Raw genomic sequence first — 25,323 nt, forward strand, 5'->3', positions numbered from 1 at the left:
TATGTGTGTTTCTGTTCAAAGGCACCTTATTCAATATAGATGGTTGGTTCATTAACATGGAACCCATGGCCAAGAGCACTATGAGGATTATCAAACACATTTTCTTTCTTACGCACATCACAGCCTCCCTGCACTTAGGAACACTAGACAAGACAGCTCTGCAGCACTCTGCTCAGGGGCCATTTTAAACAAAATCACCAGCTCAAAGCATAAAACTGCGAAAAACATGACACTAAATAGACTGTGGAAAGGATACCTGTTTACGGTGTGAGTTAAAACCAGAAGGCAGAGAATGGCCTTGTTCGGCCTCAGCTGGAAACACTCATCAGGTGACGCAAATTTTTCACTACTCTGCACACGTCTGTTAATTACGGCAAAGTGCTCTAAATATTGATTTTGAGGTTACAAATAAATCTCAGCAGGGATAGAAATTCATAAATACAGGTAATGAGGATTTTAATTGTCCTTCAGGAAACTAGAGTCTAGTGAGGGAGATAAAGAGACCATTGTAATCTATGTAACAAATGCTACAAAAGATGCATGCAGGGGGTCCCCTGCAAACACATAAGGGAGACACTGGTTTCCTCACAGCCCACAGAAATTCTCCCAACTATAAATAAGCCTTTGCCCACATCATCGCCAATGTTTTCTATAACAATCCATCTTTTAAGAGGACCTTTTTAAAAACAAAGCCTCTCCCACAGATCCTCCAGCTTCTCCTGCCTTTGAGCTTCCTTTGAGTTTTGCTGTCCCCTTTCTGGCAGTCGTAATACAGTGCTGTGCCTTATTGTGGCCATGCTTCGTACTTCCCCAATTATTGTGTAATCGCCTAGAGAGAAGGACCATACGTCACCCACTATGTCTGAAGCACACTACAGTGGTCAGTGAGCATCTGGTGGGCCCACAACAAGACAGCCTCCCTTCTCAATGAATCAAAAACCTCTCCAACACAAATACATTCATTTTTAACCTCATACTTGCAAAGCAAATGTTCAAATTCTAAATCTAACCAGTAGAATAAGTTTTCATTTGAAGTTGTCTCTAATTCCAAAGTGCATTTGTATAGAATTTTTGTACAACTTTTTTGCTTTTTGCATATACAATGATGGTCTAATAGATGGCATTAATTTACACCACTGTCCCTTTGCAGTAGGCCTACCTCCTTTCACAAAGTTTTTTATTTTGATCAGCATCTTGCTCTGAATTCATTTCCAGTACTATGTTAACTCTTCTTGTTTTTAATATCAATACAATTTAACATTAATTCTTTGACATTATTAAAAATAAAACTGAATTATGTCAAAATCTTTAATTTTATCATAGAAATCAAACTGCATGGCTGGCAGAATAACAGTTCTCGAAAGACGAATACATATACATATTCTGCCTATTTTAAAAAAAAACCAAACAAACCAAAACAGACACAGTGCTTATGTTTCTCAGTTTCTTTTATTATATTAACATTTGCCAGAATTGCTAAGAGGTCTGGCTGGCTTGCCTGCCCATTGAGACCACACATACGAACAAACGTGAAGCATTTGTGCCCACATAGTGGGCATGGCTAAGGTGGTAGCATTTCTTTCTGGCAATGACAATACATCTATTTTGAAACCATAATTTTGCATGATTTCCAAAATGTTCTTAATATTTGCCGAAAATTACACTGATAAATACTGTTGTAAGACAATGGCTCAAACTAAAAAATGTGGTTGGCCTCAAAGAACTTGATGTTGTTAAACCACATTAAAGGATGCAAATGAAACCTATAGGTCTGGAAACCAAGTTGGCAATTCAGTAAAAATGGAAACATACGTGAATATCAGAATTAAATTATCATCCTTATGAAAAACCATGGTTAAAAAAGAATTTTACTTTTTAATAAAAATTCTGAAAGGTTGTATTTTATCTCTATGTATTATTTTAAAGAGCTAGGGCAGACCAAATCTGGAAAAAAGATGTCAATGTACCAGCCTCTGGAAAGGTATGTTCCAGAATTCCTTGGCCGTGGTTAAGGAGGATGATAGTCTATCCTTTGATAGTTCTGTAAGCTATATGATTAGAAAAGCTCTAAAAACTTTTTCTCAGAAAAAAATATTTATTCTTACAGTAAATATTAACAGATTGACTATCATGTACCAGGCAAATTTTGAGGCACGAGGAGTTTTTTTCATTATGAAAGCAAACAGAAATTCATGCTCTTGTGGAGTGTAGAGCTTATATTCTTTTGGGAAAAGATATAAGACAAAAGAGAAATCTAGGTACTGGGAAAAGATATAAAATAAAGAGAAATCTATATAATATATGAAATGCTGAAAAGTGACCGGAGAAAAGTAAAACAGAGAAGAGGAACAGAGGGCAGTGGATGGAAGTGCAGAGTGCAAGGAGACAGCGTCCATGAAACAGTGACATTTGAGCAATAACGACCAGGTGAGAGAGCCGGCCAGGGGGCCCTAGGGGAGAGTATTCCAGTATCCAGTGTTGTCTCCAACACGGAGAAATAGTCATTATCGATAAACATTAAACAAAGTTATTCAGTCAACCTCACATTCATCAACTCTTAATGTTGGAGCATAGAGAAAATGTCCTCAATCACTTTATACAATCAGAAAACAGGTGGTTTATCAAGATTATCTTATTTTTATTATTTTATTTATTATATTTTGGGGGGGTTAATGTTTGCTGCTTTTACTAGCTTAAAGTGAAAGTTGTTATTACTGATATTATAGGTCAATTCTTTTCTAATATAAGAATTTAAAGTATACATTTCCCTCAAAATACTGTTTTAGCTCTGTTATACAACCATAAATTATATTTCCATTTTTATTCAATTCAAAATATTTCCTACTTTTCTTTGTGAGCTCTCTTTGTTCCAGGGTTATTTGCAAGGCTTGCTCAATTTCTAAAATTTTGGATATTTTCCAGATACTGCATTGTGGTTGATTTCTAGTTTAAAACTATGTGGTCAGAGATTATATTTTCTGTGATTGTATTTCTTTCATATTCAGCTTTATGGCTCTGACATGTGGTCTATCTTCTAAATATTCCTTTTGCTCTGGGGGAAGAAATGTATACTTAGCATTTGTTGTGTATAGTGTTTTAAAAATGTTGGTTAGGCCAGCTGTTTAGGTGTGTTGTTCAGTCTTCTATATCTTCACTTTTTTTTTCTATTTTTTTAATCAACTCTACAAAGGGCTATTAAAATCTTCTACCATAGTTGTAGATTTGTTTATTTCTTATTTTCACCCTGTAATTCCCTTCACTGACAGTGAGAAACTGACTTGCATCTTTAGTTATCTGCCCAGTCTCCCTGTATATAACCAATCTTCCATCTTCATCCCTGTCCCATGTCCTTGGTAGATGTTCTCCTCACCAGCTTTGGCTCTGGTTCACCATGCTGGGCTGACCCAGCACCTGGACACTCCCTTTAGCCTATTTTGATTCTAGGAACATATGTTGGACCACCTTTCACTTGTGTGTCTGCATTCCTCACCCTGCTCTGCCTCCAACTTCTCACACCAGGCTATTTCATTGTCTTGACACCTCATCGCCCAGTTCAGGCTCTGTCACCACAAAACAGTTGGTTCTCATTGGGGATATCCCCCCTCAATCTGTTGGGTTCTGTCTGCCCACATTAAGTTGTGCCCCCAAAGAATGCTCTAATTATTTCATTGGATTGGATATCCCACCCCTGGTTTCCCCTGCACACAGAGATTTCCTATGAACTCATGACACCTCATGCTGGGCCACCAAACCCATCTTGCCTTCCACCATGGAAAGTAGAGTGGCTTAACCAACTCTGTATAACATGTTGGATGCATAAACAAAACATAATTTATCCTTTCTTTCCTCTATTAAAAAATGTACATAATTTCAATGAGTGCATTAAAGGCAATGGAGGGAAGGTTTTCCTAAAACAGTGAAAAATGCACCAACACAAATGTTAATATTTATGGTCACCCAATGATAAGACACCTACCACTTCTGGAGGCAGAAGGATAACTGTAAAAACGGTCTGATGCAACTATAAACACCCCTAAATGTTTGCAGTAGTAAGATAAACTCCCTAAATATTAGACATTAAAATTATTATTGGATAAATTTACATTTTTACCCAGGCCAAAGAGAACGCACAAAGTAGGAAATATTTTGAATTGAATAAAAATGAAAACACAATTTACATTTGTGTAATAGAGCTAAAACAGTGTTTAGAGGGAAATGTATAACTTTAAATGCAATACTTATATTAGTAAAGAATTGGCCTATAATATCAACAGTAACAACTTTCACTTTAAGCTAGAAAAGGCAGCAAAAAAGTAAACCCTAAATAAGTACAAGAAATAAAGTAATAAAAACAAGATGAATAATGCTGATGAACCACTTGAGCAAGGATTAACAAACTTTTTATGTAAAGATAAATATAGGGAATATTTTTTGCTTTGTAAGTAACATGATCTCTGTTGCATATTCTTCTTTGTTTTGTTTTTGTTTTTTAAAACAAATTTTAGCTCATAGGTTATAAAAACAATGGGCCATGATCTGTCTGAGAGGGACTGATTAAAAGAGACACAGAGACAGGGAAAATTATTCTTTAGCACATAAATCTAACAATGGATTTGTATCCAGAATATGTAAAGAACTTCTTTAAATCACTAAAACAATCCAATTTAAAATGGACAAAACACTTGAATAGACTACAAAATAATACACATGGGCAATAAGCACATGGGAAGTTACTCAACATCATTAGCTATAAGAAAAATGCAAATGAAATCTACAATGACATACCATTTTTTTCTATTAGAAGGATTAAATTTTTTTTAAAGACTAACACCACCAAATTCTGCCAGTGATGGGAATGTTAAACTGTACAATGACTTTTGCATGCTATTTGGAAGTTTCTAATAAAGTTAAACTTCTACCCTAGGACTCAGAAATTCCACTCTCAGAATACCAAAACTAATCTATAGCTATGGAAGTCAAAAGGTGGTTCCTTAGGGTGGGAGTAGGGTTTGATTGGATAATACATGAGTAAATTTTCTTGAGGGAAGAAACTATTTTATATTTTCTTTTGGCTGGTAGTTATACCAGTGAATGCAATTGTTAAAATGTATCAAACTGAACTAGTAATCTAAAATTTTGAACAAAAAAAGTCAGACAAAATCCGACACATTCTATATATTTCCATTTGTTTCTAAAGAGAAACAAAATTACCCTATATTTTATAGTGATGCACTGTCAAGCATAAAACTATGAAAACAAAGCAAGATTCTAATTACCATAAAAGGCAAGAGAGAGGCTCCCTCTAGAGTGAGGAGAGGTGGCACTAAGGGGGCTATGAAAGGAGGGGCTGCGAGGGAGGTTCCTGAGGAAGGAAAATATTCTCCTTGGCTTGGATGGCAGTTACATGAGTCTTCCCTTTCCAATAATTTACCAATGTGTCCACTTACATTTGTACTTCATGTGTGTTACATTTTATAAATTAAAAGATTTTTTTTAAAGATTATTTATTTATTTATTTATTTATTTTTAGAGAGGGGAAGGGAAGGAGAAAGAGAGGGAGAGAAACATCAATGTGTGGTTGCCTCTCACAAGCCACACCAGGGACCTGGCTGCAACCCAGGCACGTGCCCTGACTGGGAATCGAACTGGCACCCCTTTAGTTCACGGGCCAGCGCTCAATCCACTAAGCCACACCAACCAGGGCTAAAAGTTTTTAAAGTGTTTTTAATTTCATTGTGAACATGCACACTTTCCTCTCTCACAGGAAATAGTAGTGAACAGCCCACTTATTCAGCTATTGAACTAAGCCCATATCACAACTGGCTGGATGAGATATATAATGTGCAGAAATAAAATCCACATAATCCTCAAATTGAAAGTCCCTAGAGCTTGTTTTACAATGAGAAAACTAAGACTCAGAAGATTAAATGATTTACATAGTACTTTTCAATTGGCATTTTGTTATCTCAGTTAAATCCATATTCCTTAAAAGGTATACAGATGAAAAAGAAATAATAAAAGAAATGTAAAAGGAAGTAAAAATGTTCTTATTGATACAAACATGTTAAGCACACATTCTATTTTATGTCTTATATAAACCCTAAAAAGACTGTTTCTGTGGTAAAAGAAATCTCTGGGCAGCCACAAAGAGATTAAGTCTCTTCTGTATACAAACAAGCTTAGTTTTCCTTTTTTCCCTTTTTAAAATGAATAAATAAACCTAATGTAAAATTTTTAAAAAGGCACTATGTAAAGGCAACATAATTATGTTTATACCACAGAACACAGGATATTTAGAGTTACAGATTCCATGGTAAGTTTTAATTCTATCCTTGTGTATATGTTTTTAAAAAAGAGTCTTTCATTACATGATCACATAACACTAGACCATGTAACAATCAGTTCAGCAAATGTTTATTTTACAATGTGTGGAAGATAAACATTTTATAGAATAAATTCTAGGAATTAGTATATATTTAGGTAAATTATGTAAAATTTCTTAGAATCCTAGGTATTTATAGAATATTAATAGAAACACTTTATTGAAGGGAGGGAAGGGAGGAGAAAGAAATGGAGAGTAACATTGATTGGTTGCCTTTCATATGCATCCAGATTGGGAAACCACAGCTTAGGCTTGTGCTCTGAGTGGGAATCAAACCTGCGACCTTTTGGTTTGCAAAACACTAGCCGACCAACTGAGCACCAGCCATGGCAGAAACACTTTTTTTTATTATCTTCTAAGGAACATGAAATTTACTCTTTTATAAGCAGCTACCTAAATCTGAAAGCTAACCTTTAGATTTTAAGGTTATTTTGAAATAATGAAAAAGTTAAGATATTAGGATGTTAGCATGTCTTGAATCATGTATACCAGACATTTTGTATAAAAGAACAGTAGGAACTGAGGTAAATCATGAAGATCCATGAGTTCATAAAAAATCAAAAAAATAAAAAAAAACAGCCTTTCTTATCACTGTTGAAGCTGCTAGGGTTCCTGACAACACATATATTTGAAAATTGATTTTTTTCAAAAGGAAGATAAAAGCATTTATCCTGTCTTTCCTGTATAAACTATTATTCAGGTTAACTATAGTTAGCAATCAACTCTGAGACAAACCTAGTAAAAGTATTAGAATGTTAAAAAAAAATAAAGAAAAAAATCTTCAGGGCCTCCAGACAGAATGATCAAGTAACTTACAAAGATGAAAGAATTAGCCTAGTATCAGACTTTTTTTAAAAAAGGGTATGAAACAAGGCAACAATGAAGCAGCATTTTTTAAAATTCAATGAAAGAAAGTGGGAACCAAAGATTTTATATCTAGCAAGGCTGGATATAAAATCCTCTGAGAATTTATAGAAAAATATCTTCACTCTATATTCATATGTGCTTTTACTTAGCAAAGAAAACAATAAACAAAATGAACAAGCAGTCTGAAATGGGAGAAAATATTTGCACACTATCCGATCAAATGTAAATAATCAAAATATACAATAATACCTCAGTACTCACCATTAATTCATTCCAGAACTTGTGATGAGTGCCGAAACCAATGAGTACTGAACAATGAAGCATTTTCTTTTGCAGGATAGCACTGTGACCCATACAAGCTGTAGCATGTGCAATGAGTCCCAAGCAAGTACCGAGTGTTGAAACATATTTTTCTCATCAGATATGACAAATACAGGGTTTGATAAGTTCTGAAGCCAACAAGTACTGAGATATGACTGTATAAGGAATTCATACAACCCAACTAAAATAAGCCCAAGATGGCTGCAGAGTAGGGGGAAGCTACACTCGCCTACTCCTGGCCCCAGACTGGATTGATATCTAAATTATAGAGCAATCAATGTGAATAATCAACTAAAGGCTAGCTGAACTGAAACATTTTAACCAAGGAGGTAGAGAAGGCCCCCATGCCCACAAATGACATAGAGAAGCCAGGGGGATATTTTGGCTGCAAAACTCCCTCCCCATGCAGGGATCCCTAACCCAGAGCAAGGAGGGGAAGAGGAGCCTGCATAGCATCTGATGGTGAAAATCCGTGGGGACTCAGTCTACCTGGGAGAGAAGGGAGTCTGCTGGAGACCCAGATGCCACCTTCCCAGGGTGGATCACTCCCATTGTTACAGCACCAGCCTGAAGAGTACACTACTCAGTCCTCCAACTGTTGGCAACACTACTCTGCCATGCTCGGGCCCTGCAGAGAGGCCTGATGGCTGCACCCAGCAGGGACTTTTGTGGTGCTCTTTTTCTGGAGACGCTCTTGGAGGAGACTCAGGCAGTGATTGAACTGGGTATCTTTGGAAAGAAGACCATTCTTCCCACCTGGAGTGCACAGCCAACATCTCCCCCATACCTGCTGAATCACTAGGCTTGCCCTGCCATTGTGTGGCCCTGCCCTGCTTAGTTCAGTCATACAGGGGGATCAGTGAACTGTGCAGAGCTAGCACTTGCAGAACATGTCTCCTGGGGAGGCTTCAGTCCAGGAATCAGATGGGCAGGTCGTGGGTTGTGTGGCTACCTTGGCAGGCTGGTGCGGGGCACTCCTATATCTTCTGTGAGCTCAGCACCCGTTACTCTGGGAAGGGTAAGAAGTGCCCACCCCATCCATACAGGCTTTCTGGCACCACCCCCAATGGGAGAATGTTAGGAGCTGCCTTCCCTAGGCCCAGTGGCCCCACCCTACTGAGTTCAGTTCCACAGGTGGGAGTGCTGCTCAGAGCTGAGAAAATTGGAGTGTCTCCCTCAGAAGCTATTGTCTGGGACTAGGATGAAGTACTTGGGCACCTACTGTGGGGTCCCCTGGCACCATGCCCAATTGGAGACTCTTTCCATATATCCTCCTGAGCCCAGATGACTGTCCTATATATATATATCCTATCTACCAGAGACCCACCCCAGAACAAAAGATATAAGCAGACTGAAAGTGAAGGGACAGAAAAAAGTATTCCTTGCAAATGGAAAAGCTGGGGTAGCAATACTTATATCAGACCAAATAGACTTCACAACAAAGACCATAGAGAGACAAAGAAGGTCACTACATAATAGTAAAGGAGTTGATTCAACAAAAGGATATTATCCTTGTAAACATATACACACCCAACATTTTTTAAGGGAGATATCAACAGCAATACAGTCATAGTATGGAATTTTAACATCCCAGTGACATCAATGGATAGATCTTCCAGACGAAAAAAAATCCCCAAAGTTCCCTGGTTGGGTGTCACAGTTGGTTGGAGCATCATCTTGTACACTAAAATGTTTCTGGTTAGATTCCCATCAAAGCACATACCTAGGTTGCAGGTTTGATCCCTGGGAAGCAACTGATCGATGTTTCTCTCACATCAATGTATCTCTCTCTGTGTCTCTGCCTCTCTGTCTCTGTCTGTCTGTCTCTTTCTTTCTCCCTTCTTCTCTCTCTAAAATCAATGAATATATCCTCAGGTGAGAATTACCAAAAAATCAACAAAGCGATGGTGACTTTAGACAACACATTGGTTCAAATAGATTAAATTGATATTTACAGAACATTTCATCTCAAAGCAGATAGAACATACATTCTTCTCAAGCGCACATGGAAAAATCTCAAAGATAGACCAGGTTAGGAAATAAAATAAGTCTTAATAAATACAATAAGGTTAAAATCATGTCAAGCATCTGTTCTGTCCACAATGGTAAAAAAAAATAGTAATTGCAATAATAAAACTGAAATATATTCAAACACATGTAGGCTAAATAACATGTTAGTAAACAATGAATGTGTTAACAATGAGATCAAGGAAGATATCAAAAGTTGCCTGGAAACAAATGAACATACAACGCAAAATCTACAGAACACAACAAAAGAAATCCTAAAAGGGAATTTCATAGCAAGAAAAATCTCAAGTAAACAATCTAACCCTACACTTAGAAGAACTACAAAAAAACACAGGGATCAGGCAAAAAGGAAAAAGTACTCATGGGCATGAAAAACAGTCTGGTGATTGCGGGGGCAGGAGGGGTGTAAAAGAGGAATAAATGGTAACAGAAAAAATATATGAAGAATAAAAAAGAACAACAAAGCCCAGAGTAAGCAGAAGAAAGGAAATAATAAATATCAAAGCAGAAATAAATGACAGAGAGAATAAAAACCTTACAAAATATCAATAAAACCAAGAGTTGGTTCTTTGAAGAGATAAATAACACTGACAAAACTTTAACAAGACTCATCAAAAGAGAGGGAGGGAGGGGGGGAGAGAGAGAGAGAGAGAAACCAAAGTAAATAAAATCTGAAATGAAAGAGAAGTAACAACTGACACCAAAAACATACAAAGGATTGTAAGAAAGTATTGTGAACAACTATATGCCAACAAATGAGACAATCAGGAAAAAATGGATAAATTCCTAGATATATACAATATTCCAAAACTAAATAAGGAAAAAATTAGAGAATCTGAATAGACAGAATACACTAGTGAAATTGAAGCATTAATCAAAAAATTCCCAGAAAATAAATGCCTGGACCAGAAAGCTTCACAAGTGAATTTTAACAAATATTCAGATAAAATCTAATACTCTCCTTCAACTATTCCAAAAAATTCAGGAGGAAAGAACACTCCCAAGATTATTTTATGAGCCCAACATTATTCTAATTCCAAAACCAGATAAAGACACTACAAAAAAAGATTATAGGCCAATAATCCTGGTGAACATAGATGCTAATCCTCAACAAAATATTAGCAAACCACATAGAGAAATACATCAAAAAGATAATATACGAGATCAAGCTGGATTTATTCTGGGGATGCAAGGTTAGTTCAATAACCACAAATTAGTAAATATGATACAACACAAAGAAAATTAAGGATAAAAAAACACATGACTATATCAATAGATGTAAAAAAAAAAAGATAAAATACAGCACTAATTTATGATAAAAATGCTCAGAAAAGTGGGAATAAAGGGAATATACATTAATGTAATAAAGGCAATATTTGACAAACCAACAGCCAACATCATACTCAATGAGCAAAAACTACAAGCATTCCCCTTAATATCAGGAACAAGACAGGGATGTCCACATTTGCCACTTGTAGTCAACAAAGTCCTGGAAATCCTAGCCATAGCAATCAAACAAGAAGAAATAAAAGGCATCCAAGTTGAAAAGGAAGAAGTAAAACTGTCATTATTTGCAGATGACATGATAGTGCATATTTGAACCCTAAAGATTCCACCAAAAAACTGGAACTGATAAATGAATTCAAAGTAGCAGGATACAAAATTACTATCTAGAAATTAGTTGCATTTTTATATGCCAATAATGAAGAATCAGAAAGGGAAAGGAAGAAAACAATCCCATTCATAACTGCTTCCAAAAAATTAAAAACCTTGGAATAAATTTAACCAAGGAGGCAAAAGACTTGTACTTGGACAATTATAAGACACTGAAGAAAGAAACTGAAGAAGATACAAATAAGTGGAAGCATATACCATGTTCATGGATAGGAAGAATTAACATCATTATAATGCCCATATCACCCAAAGCAATCTACAGATTCAACGTTATTTCTGTCAAAGTACAAATGGTGTATTTCACACAACTAGAACAAATATTCCAAAAATTCATATGGAACCACAAAAGACCCTAAATAGCAACATTGGTAGAAGAAGTAGGAGGAGGAGGAGGGGAAGGAAAAGGAGGAGGAGAAGGAGGAGGAGGAGGAGGAGGAGGAGAAGGGGCAGTAGGAGGAGGAGGAGGAGGAGGCTAAGGGGAAGGAAAAGGAGAAAGAGGAGAAGGAGAAGAAAGAAGAAGAAGGAGAAAGAGAATAAGAAAGTTGTAGGAATGACACTACCTAAGAGAAAACTATCCTTCAAGTTCATAATAATCAAAACAGCATGGTACTGGCATAAAAACAAACATATAGATCAATGGAACAGAATAGAGAGCCCAGAAATAAACCCACGCCTTTATAGTTAATATGTAAGAAAGGAGGCAAAAACATACAATGGGTTAAAGATGATTTATTCAATAAATGGCGATGGGAAAATTGGACAGATATATGCAAAACATAAACTAGACCAATTTCTTATGCCACACAAAGGAAGAAATTCAACATGGGATAAAGACTTAAATGTTACACTCAGAATCATAAATATCCTAGAAGAAAACATGGGCAGTAAAATCTTGAACATTACTGATTGCAATATTTTTTCTGATATATCTTTTCAGCCAAGAAAAGCAAGAGAAGAAATAAACAAATGGGTCTACAACAAACTAAAAGGTTTTTGCACAGCAAAGGAAACCATCAACAAATAAAAAGACAACACACTGAATGGGAGAAAATATTCACCAATGATACATCTGTTAAGAGCTTTAATACCCAAAATTCTTAAAGAACTTATAAAAGTCAACGCCAAAAAAAAAAATCCAAATAAAAAATAGGCAAAGGACCGGACTAGACACTTCTCCAAAGAGGACATATAGGTGGCCAACAGACATATGAGAAGATGCTCAACATCCCTAATCATCAGAGAAATTCAAAATAAAACCACAATAAGATATCACCTCACACCTATCAGAATGGCTATCATCAATAAATCAGCAAGTGCAGGCGAGGATGTGGAGAAATGAGACCCCCTGAGCACTGTTGGTGGGAATGCAGATTGGTGCAGCCACTGTGGAAAGCAGTATGGAGTTAACCTGGAAAAATTAAAAATGGAGCAGCCTATTGACCCAGCAATTCCACTCTGGGATTTTATCCAAAGAAACCTACAATACTAATTTAAAAGAATATATCCACCCCTATGATCATTGCTGCATTATTTACAATACTCAATATTTGGATGTAGCCTAAGTGTCCATGAGTAAATGAGTGGATAAAAGCTATAGTACATTTACACAGTGCAATACTACTGGCCCATAAGAAGAAAAAAAAGAAAATTTTATCCTTTGCGACAGCATGGAGGGGCCTGGAAAACAGCATGCTAAATTAAATAAGCCAGTCAGAGAAAGACATTACCATATGATTTCACTCATATTGTATAATCTAATGAGCAAACTGAACTAACAATCAAAAACAGAGAGAGACTCACTGATAGAGAGCAGGCTCACACCTGTGGGAGTGGGGAGGTTGGGGGTCTGGAGGGATTGAGTAAAAAGGAAAAAAAGAGAAAAAACTCATGGACATAGACAACAATGTGGGGGTTGCAGGGGGACGGGAGTGTGTGGAGGTGGAACAGAGTAGAGTGGTAAATGGTAATGGAAAAAATACCATTAAAAAGTAATGTAATAAAAATACTACAGATCAATATCAATCATCAATATCATTACAAAAATACTCAGTAAAATATTATCAAGTGGAATCTTATACCACATTGAGAAAATAGTACTTTACGACCAAATGAAACACTCCTGGAATGCTAGGTTAGTTCAGTGTTTGAAAACCCATTAATATCATTCACCATAATAAGAGATAGAAGGGAAAAATCAAACTGGAACTTAGAGAACTAATCCTTTAAAAGCCTTTAATGGAATTCAACACCTACTTCTGATTAAAAGACACTTTAAAATAGAAATTGAAAAAGTTTTTTAATGGGATAAAATATATAAACTTCAGTGCTCAAGACATTATTTTACTTAATAGAGAAACACTAGAGGCATTTCCACTGAAATCAGGAACAAGGCAAAGAGACCCACTATCTCCACTACTAGTCAACATTTTACTATGGAATTAGCTAATGAAATTAGAAAAGAGAAATCAATTTAAAGAATAAGAATTTATGAAAAAATAAAACTTTCTCTGGAATTTCTTAAAGTAGAGTCAGCAAATGTTTCTGTGAAAGGCTAGATAAGAACTTAGACTTTGTGGGTCATTCAGTTTTTGTTGTAACTACTAAGTTTTGCCACTGTAGCATAAAAGTGGCCAAAGACAATATAAATGTGACTATGTTCAATAAAACTTTATTTACAAAAGCAGGATTTGGCCTGTGGGCTATAGTTTGTCTACCACTGTGCTAGAGAATTAAGAGTAAAATGAAGTCACAGAGTAAGAGAATTTTGTAAGGCAGCAAAATATTGAATTAACATCCAAAACTCAGTTGTGTTCATCGAGACAATCAGTTCAAGGACATAAGTGCAAAAAGAAAAAACATTTACACCACCGATGAGGAAGATTAAATACTTGGGAATGAATTGAACTAAAATGGACAGAATCCACATGAAAAAATTTTTAAAACATTCCTCAAAGTAAAAAAACAAAAGTACTTGAAAAAAATGAAGTTTCTATAATTTCACTCAGGTTATGTGGAATGTTAGGAGAAGCTGGATAATAAGTACCTGGGAACTCCCTATACTCTGCACTCTCTCTGTTATTGCAGTTTTCTATTAGTCTAATGTTATTTAAATAAAATTTTAAAAAGCAAAAGTAAAGATCCTTAAGTGTGGGAAATAAATAGAAGGTATTTCTTAAATTTTTAGTTGTTATATTTTTTGTTGTTTAAATTTTGGTAGAATTTTATTAGAAAATAACATTCCACAAAACACTAGTGTTACCTGTTTTTTGTAATATTGATGTGATTTTATATGCTTGAAGGCCAACTTACCCCCAATGAATTCTATACATATCAAAGACACATTAAAAGTCAATGAGAAAGGAAAACAAAGCATGAATAAACCTATTTTTATAAACTTATGTCAAGGTATCTCTTCCATTTCAGATCCTAGGGAAGGACACAATTAATATCCAATAATTTATATTGAGTTTTTAAAAGCAGTGGCCTAAAGTACTAAAAAAAAATCACACATGAAATAATTAGTTTCTGAAAAACCACTTTTGATTCAGTGGCCAAAATATTATTATTAAGGGAAGAGAATTAACTTATGCATTCTATTGCACAAAGTTAGTAAAACTGTGCTATGAGTATAGGTTTATCCTGATATGAGATCTAACTTTTAGCAACAGCTTCAGACAAATCATTACAACATAAAACTGCTTGTCATTAAAATAAGTTCCTAATCCATAAATTACTTAAGACTTACACAGGGGAGAGGTATTTGAAATTTCTTTACCATGTAACTTAAAACTCAAAGATGCAATAAATCCTACAAATCTAGCGATAATAGCCATGTCTAAAACACGATGCCAAGCGTAATGCTGTTTGGATTCTTACCGAGCTCAAAATACTCTTTCTGAAACTGCCTTAGTGCGTTTACGAAAACAATGTGGGAAAACCATATTTATAAGTACAAAAGAATTCATCAACCTCCTTCTTGCACAAGAGAGGTCAGTTTAGTCTTCATTTTATGAGGCCTTGTCATAGAATTTGACATTTTTGACCACCTTAAGCTCCTTTAAACATTCTCTTCCCTTTGTTTTTTCAATAATTCTTCTAGAAGTTTCCCTGGCTCATCCCTCTCAGTTTCTTTATAGGTACTTCTTTTGTTCTTTCAATTTTCCTTAAAAGATCGGGTTCAATAGGATTCTGTTTCTGTCCCTCTCATTTTACATTGCTTTCTTTTCCTCACAATCTCTCACATATATGCATAACTTCAGCTACCAAGTATTCATAGTACTGTATGGCCAATCCATATCTCTACTGTAAGTTTTAAGACATGAATATCTAATTGTCTAGTTGCCATCACCACTTGTATGTTCCAAAGGAACCTCAAGGTCAACCCAACCATAACTGAATTCACCATTCATTCATTATACAATAAATGTTTGTTGGGTACCTACCGGAGCCTGGAACTGGATTAAGCATTAAATATATTATGATGAACAATTTCTCCTTGTTTCTCCCCTTGTGAAGTTGATTCTTCCTTCACCAGCCCTCTAACTATATTGTCTATATTAGTAAGTGGTACCATTATTCCTCTAGTTTAATCATTCACCTGGTCCTATCCATTTTCTCTATATCTCTTAATCTGTCAATTTCTTTATTCTTTATTACATTATATTTCACCGGCATAGGTTAAGCTACCTTCACCTCTGGCATGTGATGATCTCCTAACAAGTTTCTCTGCCTCAAGTTATGCTTAAAATCCTTTAATAATATTCAATATGTTTTAAAACAAGATCCAAACTTATCAGCATAATGCACAAAGGCCTAAATTATAATCGCCTATTTACATGCCTATACCTACTCTGAAAGCTCCTTGTTTGTAGGCGAAAGTTTAAAGTGAATTACTCACCAATTAGGGCCCCCTTGTTCTCAAGTTGCAGCAAATTAAATATAATAATTAACATAATATGGGAAACAGAATAAAGGGACTAATCTGTAGATAAGTGTAGATACTATGTGGTCTGACTTTAATCTTCTATTTATGTATTATCACTTACAATAACTATTAATTGGCACTACTGCTACATGAACAATACTAGCCAACATTTACCTAGCACTTATTATGTATCAAGCATTTTATATATTCATTTAATCATTACAACAACCCAATGGAAAAGTTACCTTTACTATTCCCATTGTATATATTTAACCAAGGAACCAAGTGGTTCAATAATTTGTTAAAGGAAATATAATTGGTAAATGATGAGACTGGCCTTCCTGACAATGACTCCAGAATCATACTCTCAAACAGTATAGCCTATACAAAATAAACTGAGGTAGTGCAAGGTATTAAACAAGGACTTTGATTTTGTAAAGATGATATATATTTACAATACAGACTGTATAGAAAAATACAAAGAAGAAAATAAAAATGATCCCAAATCTTACCATCAAGAAATAACAATCATGAACAGTTAATATTAATTATTCTGGATATCACCTTATGCCTATAGCTAGATAAAGGATAGAGGGATCGATAAAAGAAAGATAAATGAATGGATAGATGATAGGTAAAAATAATGTTGTGTACAGTATCTATTGATTTATATGGAAGAGGATAAAATTTGCACACTTATCCACCCTGCACTGACTTTGTTTTTACTTTTGTCAGTTGTATTATTACATTATAATTATCAATATCCATAAAATGCAGAGGATCCCCCAAATGGTAATTCCTCTATTGTTACGTTTTAGCTTAATGTTTAAATGAATTCAATGGTCTCCATTTGCACCTTTTAGCCACAGTTTTGCTATTTTGAAATACTCCTAAGTTCTTGATTGATAAGACTTTTGTAACCAAGCAGTTTTTCAAGAGCTAGTGAGTATTATATTCATTAGTTTCTTATATGATAAAGAATGTATTATTGCCTATATATTTGAAGAGAGACTTGACTAGGTGTAAAATTCTTGGACAGTATTTTCTCTCCCTCAGGATGTTCATCTGAGGGATTTCGTCACTCAACAAATGTCTTTCAACATTAAAACAAGCTGTGGAGGAGTTTAAAGATAATCTATCCTCACAGCTTGCTCCTTTTGCCTACATACACTGAACTTTTCCTCTATTTTTGAAGTGCAAATAAGTTTTATCAGGATGTGTAACTATTGGCCATTTTGCATCAATATTAGTAGGGTCTTTTTACCTACAGATTCACAAAAAAATTTTTTCTGTTATATCTTTCATTAAGATCATAGTCCATTGGTTCCAACCTCTTCTTAAAGAACACCAATTATTTTTATGTTGGATCTCCTGGGGTTCAATATTTATCAATTTCTCTATTATAATTTATCTTTCTTTTTAATTTCATTTTCTATTTCCTATATACCATGCATATATTTCTTTTGCTTCTATCCAGGCTTTTAATTCAATGACTTTTCTATTTCTCTTCTGGACTCTACAACTTGCTTTTTACAACTATTTAAATTGTATTGTCAGGTCTTTTTGTAAAACTTTACATAATTTCTTTTAGCTGTTTTATAAATGGCCTTGCAATTGTGGCAAAATTATTTATCTGAATTTACCTGTTTCTCTTTGTGATGAAATTACTTCAAACATAATCCCACAAAAATCTGCAATTCTCTTTGTCCTAAAAACACATCTTCATTAAGTTTTGAGCATTCAAATAGTGGATCTAGCTAATGACAAATCTCTATGAACTTATAGTTTCACTGTGTTGTCATCTGGCAATCATGGTCTCTAGTATCCTATTTTCTCCTAAGTATCTGGCAGTCTCCTTGGGCTAGGAGACCATTGTAGACAACAGAAAATGACATATCCATATGACTTTTCCTTAGGTTCCACTATCCTGATGTTTTATAATGCAAAACTAGGTCTCTGGTGGGAAATTCTTCATTTCTCCCAAGGCCCATTCACTCCTTTAGTCTCTGTTCTCTATGAAACAAATGTCTGCTCTGCATCTCATGACCATGATACTTACCTGGGGGGAAAAGCCTGCCATCTGAAGAGGCATGTGCTAGCTGACAGCATCTTAGACACAGGCCAATAATTCACAGCATTTTGCAGGTGAGTTCACATTTAAGATTTGGAGTTACAGCCACTTCCTTGTTTGGGACTTTTTTCTACTTCTGCTCTTTATTGCAGTTTGCATATTATTACCCAGAAGTCAAGCCTCTCATAAAGTCCAAAAAATAGTTCTGCGTATTTACCAAAAACTTTTTATTTATTGATATCTTATCATTTACTCTATTTTAAAATTATTTCTTTGTCTCCCCAATTCACTCAAAATGTCCTTAAGGCCTACTGTTTATCACTGAGTCATTCTTTTTCTTTCATTACATTTTGTTGCTTCAAAACATACATTTTATAAGAGTCAAAATAAAAAATGTTTGTAGCTGTTTCTGTCTGGCCTTTTCTTGAATGGAATCAATTAAAAAATTAATAAATATAAAAATTTACTTTATATTGAAAGGAGTTTGGAGGCCCATTGTGGAAAACAATGTAATGATGAATTTTTAGGCACTAACTAGATAACCTACAAATGACTTATGTGGAAATCATTAAATCTAAGATATAGAAGAGAAGCAGGAGTTTTGCAAGAATAAGTTGTAATCTATACAAATAAAATTTGTCGTATTTATTATGAAATCAGTAGTTGTCATAAAAAGATGATTTGTGACATAGTCACACAGTGATATAGAAAAACATATACTACTAACAAAGCAGACAATAATAAAATTTATATGAAAGCCATAAAAATATTTCAAGGTAGCTTCTCAAGTGAAGCTTACTCCCATTTCAGAGCTTCTGTGCTTGCCACTCTTTGTCTAATATGTTCTTCCCTCAGGTGCCTTCTCATCTATCAGGTCTTGACTCAGATATTATCCTCCCAGAGACCCCTTTCCTCTCTTCCACTTCCTCTTTTTTCCTTCCAGTCCAGCTAAAGTAACCACTTCCTACCCAGTTGCTCTTCTGTCAATCACAATGTTTTTGGATTTTTGATAAATATTTGCTCAATGAATAAGTAGAACACAAGTAACATTATAACTCTAGGTAACACTTGCAGGGAAAAGATGAAGCTTGAGAGGTAGAATGGGGTCAGAAGGCAAATGCTTTGAATACCAGGCTAAGGAACTTAGGGGTTTGTTTGTTGGTTTGTTTGTTTGTTTTCTTTTTAAAGCATTGAGAAGTCACTGAAGGTTCTTTGGGCCAAGGAAACAACATTATCAAATCTACAGCTCAGAAAAATAAATTTCAAGACTGCGCAGGAAGGCATGGAAAGGGAAGGGAGAGACCTTGGTAAGACCAAATAGAACCTGCTTTACTAGTCCAGGTAAACAATGACAGAACCTCAAATGACAGCAGAAAGGAGGAGATATATTCAAAAAAAGTTCAGAGGTAGTTGGTGGTAGTTAGTAGACTTGAATAGACAAAAAACAATGTTTTGAGGAGCCAAAGATCCAAATAAATAAAATCATTTCTGACAAGTGTTTATCAGGTTCTATGAATACCATGTTTTTCAAAAAGATAAATATATTAGAAAATTGTTTAATAAGTCCAGCTAATATTCTTTCCTTAAAGTTAGCATGTATGCAACATGTGTTCCTTAGTATCTGAAATACCTGAGACTAAGACTCTAATAACCAAATTCAAAAGGAGTTATGGAGGCATTAGTACCTATGTATCTGCCATGTGGTTAGACGATGTGATGAGAACCCAAAAGACTTTTTGTTTCCTGTGAAGGGAGAAGGCCTAAACAATCAAATACAAATGATTCTTCTTTTCAAAGGCCAGGAAGGTGGGCTGAAAGAAGAAGATACTACCAGAAACTATTGGCACAGGGTATAAGCCTTCTGTAGTAAATCAAATTATGAAATAGACAGTAAACTGCACTTTAGCAGGGTTTCATATATGGCCACACAATGTATGGTGCTCTTTACATAGCAGTCTATGTGAATAGCACTCCCTACAGCTATGCAGGGTATATCTGTACACAGCAGCCCCTAAATGAGTTATAAATGAGTGAATCAAAATGAAACGGTATAGGATATATATTTTTTCTCCTCAATAAATAACTCAAAATAAAAATATATAACCTATTAAAATATGTAAGCTCTATGTTAGCCTGTCCTAAAGTCCACTACTTATATAATACAAGTCCTAAATTTAAATTACCTCCTTAATAGCTTGAAAACTTCTGATTAGTATTGTCTGAATGACTCAGCCTTTTACCTCATTTCTTAATGGAATCAGAGGAGTCAATAGAACTCAAAATGGGGCAGAGCCAGAGTATTGAGACAATGGAAACTTCCCTAATGTTTTGTCTTTATCCGGTATTAGTAAAGTAGGCATGGAGACTGATCTCTTGCTCCATAGCACCTGCTAGGCTAAATGCCCACACAGCTTCAAGAAGGTGATGCTGAGATTTCAGGAAGATAAAATTAGCCATCAAGGGCTCTTCGTCTGACCTCATCGCATTTGTAGACTGTATCTCCTACTTTCGTCTTCCTCAGATTGGTCTTTCCATTCTTGCATGCTCTCTCACTGTTCAGGTCTCTAGTTATGTGTCCCTCAGTCATGTTTCTCTATTCTTCCATGCATTTGAATAGGTTCTATTCATTAATGATATACTTTATCCACTTCCTCCAGAGAACTAACTATGACAATTGTTATGGGCTGAATTATGGCTCCCAAATGTTCCTATGTTGAGTACCTCAGAATATAACTATATTTGGAGATAGGGTCTTTAAATAAGTGATTAAGTTCAAATGGAGTCCTTTGGGGAGGTCCTAATCCAATCTGACTGCTGCCCTTATAAAAATAGATGAGGACACACAGGGAGATGCCAGGGGCACAAGTGCACAAAGGAACTACCATGTGAGGTGGCAGCAAGAGGGTGGCCATATGCAAGCTAAGGAAAGAGGCCTTAGGAAAAACCAACCCTGCCAGGACCAATCTTGGATTTACAGCCTCCAGAACTGTGAGAAAATAAATGTCTGTTGTTTGAGCACCCAGTCTGTGGTAATTTGTTATGGCAGCCCTAGAAAACTAATAGATTTTGGTACTGGGGAGTAGGGTGCTGCTGTGACCTAAAAATGTGCAAGTAGCTAAAGGTGACTCTGTCGAGATCTCAGATGGAAATGAGGAATGTGTCATTAGAAGTAGAGGAAAGGTTATCCTTGTTGTAAAGTGGCAAGACACTTATCTGAATTGTGTTCAAGGACTTTTTGGAAGGTAAAACTTGTGAGTGACAAACATGGATTTTTACCAGAAAAAGATTTTTAAACAAAGTGATAAAGGTGCAGCTTGGTTATTCCTTACTAATTATAGTAAAATGCAAGAGGAGAGAGAATTGTTAAGCTGAAAGGAACCAAATCTGAAGATTTCAAAAATGTTCAGCTTATTTGTATTGGAAAAAAATGAAAGAGTACATTCCAGAGAAATAAAACATCAAGGATATAATTAGACAACCATATGACAAAGAAATTACAGGTGTGAGTCATGGATCCAATCAACTACTTCAATAGAAAAACTGTCATCTTGGACTGAAAGGAACAAAGATGGGATGAAATGCAGGAAGGCTCTTAGACTTCTGGAATTCTACAGGTTGGGTCAATGGAGCTATCTACCTGTAAACAATATGATGCTATTTCTCCCACAGTCAGAATTCATTGGTCCAGGAATCAAGGTGTGGGAATGGGAGTAGTACTTACTATTAACCCTAGTGACATACTAGCAAAATTTTTACTTTCCGCATGACCTTAACTTACTGGGTAGTAAAAGAAGGTAGTTACAAATACCAGTGACAGCCATGTGACCAGATACAGAAATGAGGACTGTGGCTGTCAGGTATTTCTTCCTACTTTGTTATAAGTGTGTGTGTGTATCTTTGTTTTCTTTCCTCTCCTATCCTCTTATCATGTATCATGACTTTATATCATAGTTTTTAAGCCTTGTTAACTTTACATCATAGTATATTTAAGTTACAGGATATCAGTAAGATTAAACCTCACCCAAGGACTTTGCTTCTCTTTCTGGGAAAATGATCAGTGCATTTTAGTTATATGCAAGATAATTAGACAGAAGTATGACCTTATTATTATTGTATTTATATAGAGATTAAGTACAGTTTGAGATGCATGTACGAGTGCCAAGTTGAAAAGGGGTGAATTTATGATAGCTCATTTTTATGTGTCAATTTGACTGGGCTAAGGGATGCCCAGATATTTGGCTGAATATTATCCTACCTATTTTTATGAAGATTTTTGGGGGGTGATATTAACATTAAATTGGTGGACTTTGAGTAAAGTCAAGTCCACCACCCCTAATCAGTAGGCTTTGTCTAATCAGTTGAAGGCTTTAATAAAACAAAGACTAACCTCCCTGAGCAAGAAAGAGTTCTCCCAGAAGACTGCCTTTGAACTCAAACTACAACTCTTTCCTAAGTCTCCAAACTGCTAGCCTACTCAGTCAGAATCTGGATTTGCCAAGCCTCCACAATCGCATAAGCCAATTCCTAAAGTCTATGAATCAACCAATCTCTCTGTTTCTCTTTCTCTCTCCTCCCCCTTACACCCTGTTGTTTCTGATTTTCTGAAGACTCCTAAGACAACAACTTTGACCCATACAGGGTCCTTCTTTTCTAGATATACAATCTTGCTATTGATCTTAAATTGCCCCACATTTAAGCCTTCTTAATTAGACAATAATTTGCTCAAGGACCAAGATCAGAGCTTAATATCCTTTGTTTTTTCCTCTCATGTGTTCACAGCTCTTATTAGGTGTTCGAAATATGTTTGTTGACTTGAATTGAGAAACAAGAAGGATACAATAGAAATTCTTCCTAGAACTACCTAAAATCTCAGTGAGGCAGATAATTCTTCCCTGGGGTACAAAGAAAATTTTTGTTGATTAAGGTTTCTGCATGCAAAGTTGATTACTGGGTATTTGAAGTCCTCCCAATATGCCCAGCTTCAGGCTTCCAGCTCATCCAAGGGAACAATTTGGCTCTGTAAGTCATGAGTGGGTAACCTGGTGGTTATTTATACATAAATGAATTTTACTTTTTCATCATTCGTGCACACCAGTTTTAAGTGATGACAGTATTCCATGGCTACCAGTTTCCCCTAATGCTCTCAAAATCTTTCAGTCTGTAGTGCCACTTACGTCATACTTTCAGGTTCTACTGCACAAGCAGCAATTGCTTTTGTCACATTGACAAGAAGAGCATAGTTTATTCCAACGAGGAGGTTCACAAGTGGCTGAATGCCACCACATTTCCGGACAATGACTCGGTTTTCGTATTCTTGGCAACATTCTCCCAGCGCACCAACCACATTCACAAGAACTTCTTCGGGTTGGTCAGTTAAAAGTCCCACCAAAGTTTCAATGGCTTTGTATTCCCGAAACCTAGGTTTATGACAAGGAAAAGAGATGGGAAAGGAAGGAACGAGGAAAACAGTATTATTTTTGGTATAAAGTTAGCTGATGATAATTAATAGTAATAATACTAATAGCTAAAAATTACTCAATGCCAACTATACGCTCATTTCATCCTTTAAAAAAACACTATGATGTAGATGCTATTATAATTTCCATTTTCAAAAAGTTAATCGGAAGGTTGGTAAATAGTGAAGCTGGCACGCACATCCAGCCATTTCTGCCCTTAACCACTATGCTGTATAGCCTCTAAAAAAACTCCAACTTCTTCCGAATTTGAGCAGCAACAATTCCACTTTTTCTCTATGTTACAGAGGCCATTGTATATAAACAAAGCAAAATAAATCTATTTTGTGTTAAATTGGACATGTGATTTTTTTTTTTTTGGTTTAAGATAATCATCACACTGGGACAAGGAAGGGTTGCCTCAGAACATCCATCATAGAGAGTGAGAACTGTATAAATAAATGAAGAGATGAATTTGAACATTAGATTAAATCAAATGGTCATAAAGTTTACAAATACTTTGAAATTCAATGAAATCATTTCAAAATCACTACTCTTTAAGATTAACTGGTTAGGTGGTATTTAGCTGACTCATCTTGTTTATCTTCATAAAAGGAAGAAGAATGGAACCACTTCCATCTTTCAAGATTCAGTGGAAAATTCATCTCCTCACCTCAATAGGTCTCTGCTAGAAATACAAGAAATATTTCTCTCTTAAGTGGCTGCCCATATGCAAAACAGCCCATTTGCACATAAAGATTATGTCAGCAAGCCCCTGAGCCCTGGTGGGGCACAGAAAACCATCGCCAGATGATGGGATAGGAAGTAGGGGTCTTCCATTTCTAAGAATTCCTTAATTCTGCCAAATTGGTCCAAAATGTGCATCTATAAAAACTATAGGAGTAGCATAAGAATTGACCCTTTCTTAAAATAGTATTAAATTATAAGACCATGTTTTGGTGGCCTTATTTTTATTACAGAAAATATAATGCCTTCTCTTACTTGGTTACATTCTCTTTGCTGATGGAGCATTTCCATATTGCCCCTGTGACAGCGGCCAAACGTTCTTTATTATCAGTGTTATTGAGCAAACTGGCCAGGGGTTTAAGTCCTCCATGCAGCCTAACCAGGTCACGGGTTTCCTCATCTTCAGCACACTATACAAAAAGTCAAGTCAGAGGTTATTAGTTAGCAAGGCACATCAAGATTTCAGGAATAATTAAAGAGGCTGCCATTCTAGTAGACACGAACATTCTTTTCAGAGTCTAATTTTTTAAGGGTGCCTCCAAGTAAAATATATTGAATAATTCCTCTCTATAGGCAATGTCTGTCCTCTCTTACATGGTTTTGGTGATGTTTAGCAGTTTGTACATAGCATATTTTAACAATTCTCCCAAGCCAGTTCTGAGGTGGGAACCTAGAATGCCACATACATGGATGGAAGATTTCTGCAGTGATGCAACCCAGAGTCTCGAAAAACATAGCAGAGAATATAGACCAGTGACAGGAATTGACTCAGATCTTCAATGACTCACAAAATCTAAGAGATGAGGAATTTCTCCCAATAATGTTGCCCAGAGCAGTGGGTTATATCAATAGAAAC

The 25,323-nt window shown here is 35.7% G+C and overlaps 1 protein-coding gene across 1 annotated transcript in view; it reads right to left on the reverse strand.

The window, feature by feature from the left end:
• ODAD2 (outer dynein arm docking complex subunit 2) overlaps positions 1 to 25,323 on the reverse strand; it is a 171,504-nt gene that overhangs the window by 85,180 nt on the left and 61,001 nt on the right. The window contains exons 14-15 of the mRNA XM_054590234.1: positions 24,723 to 24,877; positions 23,442 to 23,684 (exon numbers count right to left, since the gene is read on the reverse strand). Of these exons, the coding sequence (XP_054446209.1) occupies positions 23,442 to 23,684; positions 24,723 to 24,877 (398 nt within the window). The remainder of the gene's footprint in view (positions 1 to 23,441; positions 23,685 to 24,722; positions 24,878 to 25,323) is intronic.

This window comes from Pteronotus mesoamericanus, unplaced genomic scaffold, assembly GCF_021234165.1.
Source record: "Pteronotus mesoamericanus isolate MK-2021 breed Mesoamerican mustached bat unplaced genomic scaffold, CSHL_Meso_final contig_130, whole genome shotgun sequence".
NCBI classification, from domain to species: Eukaryota; Metazoa; Chordata; class Mammalia; order Chiroptera; family Mormoopidae; genus Pteronotus; species Pteronotus mesoamericanus.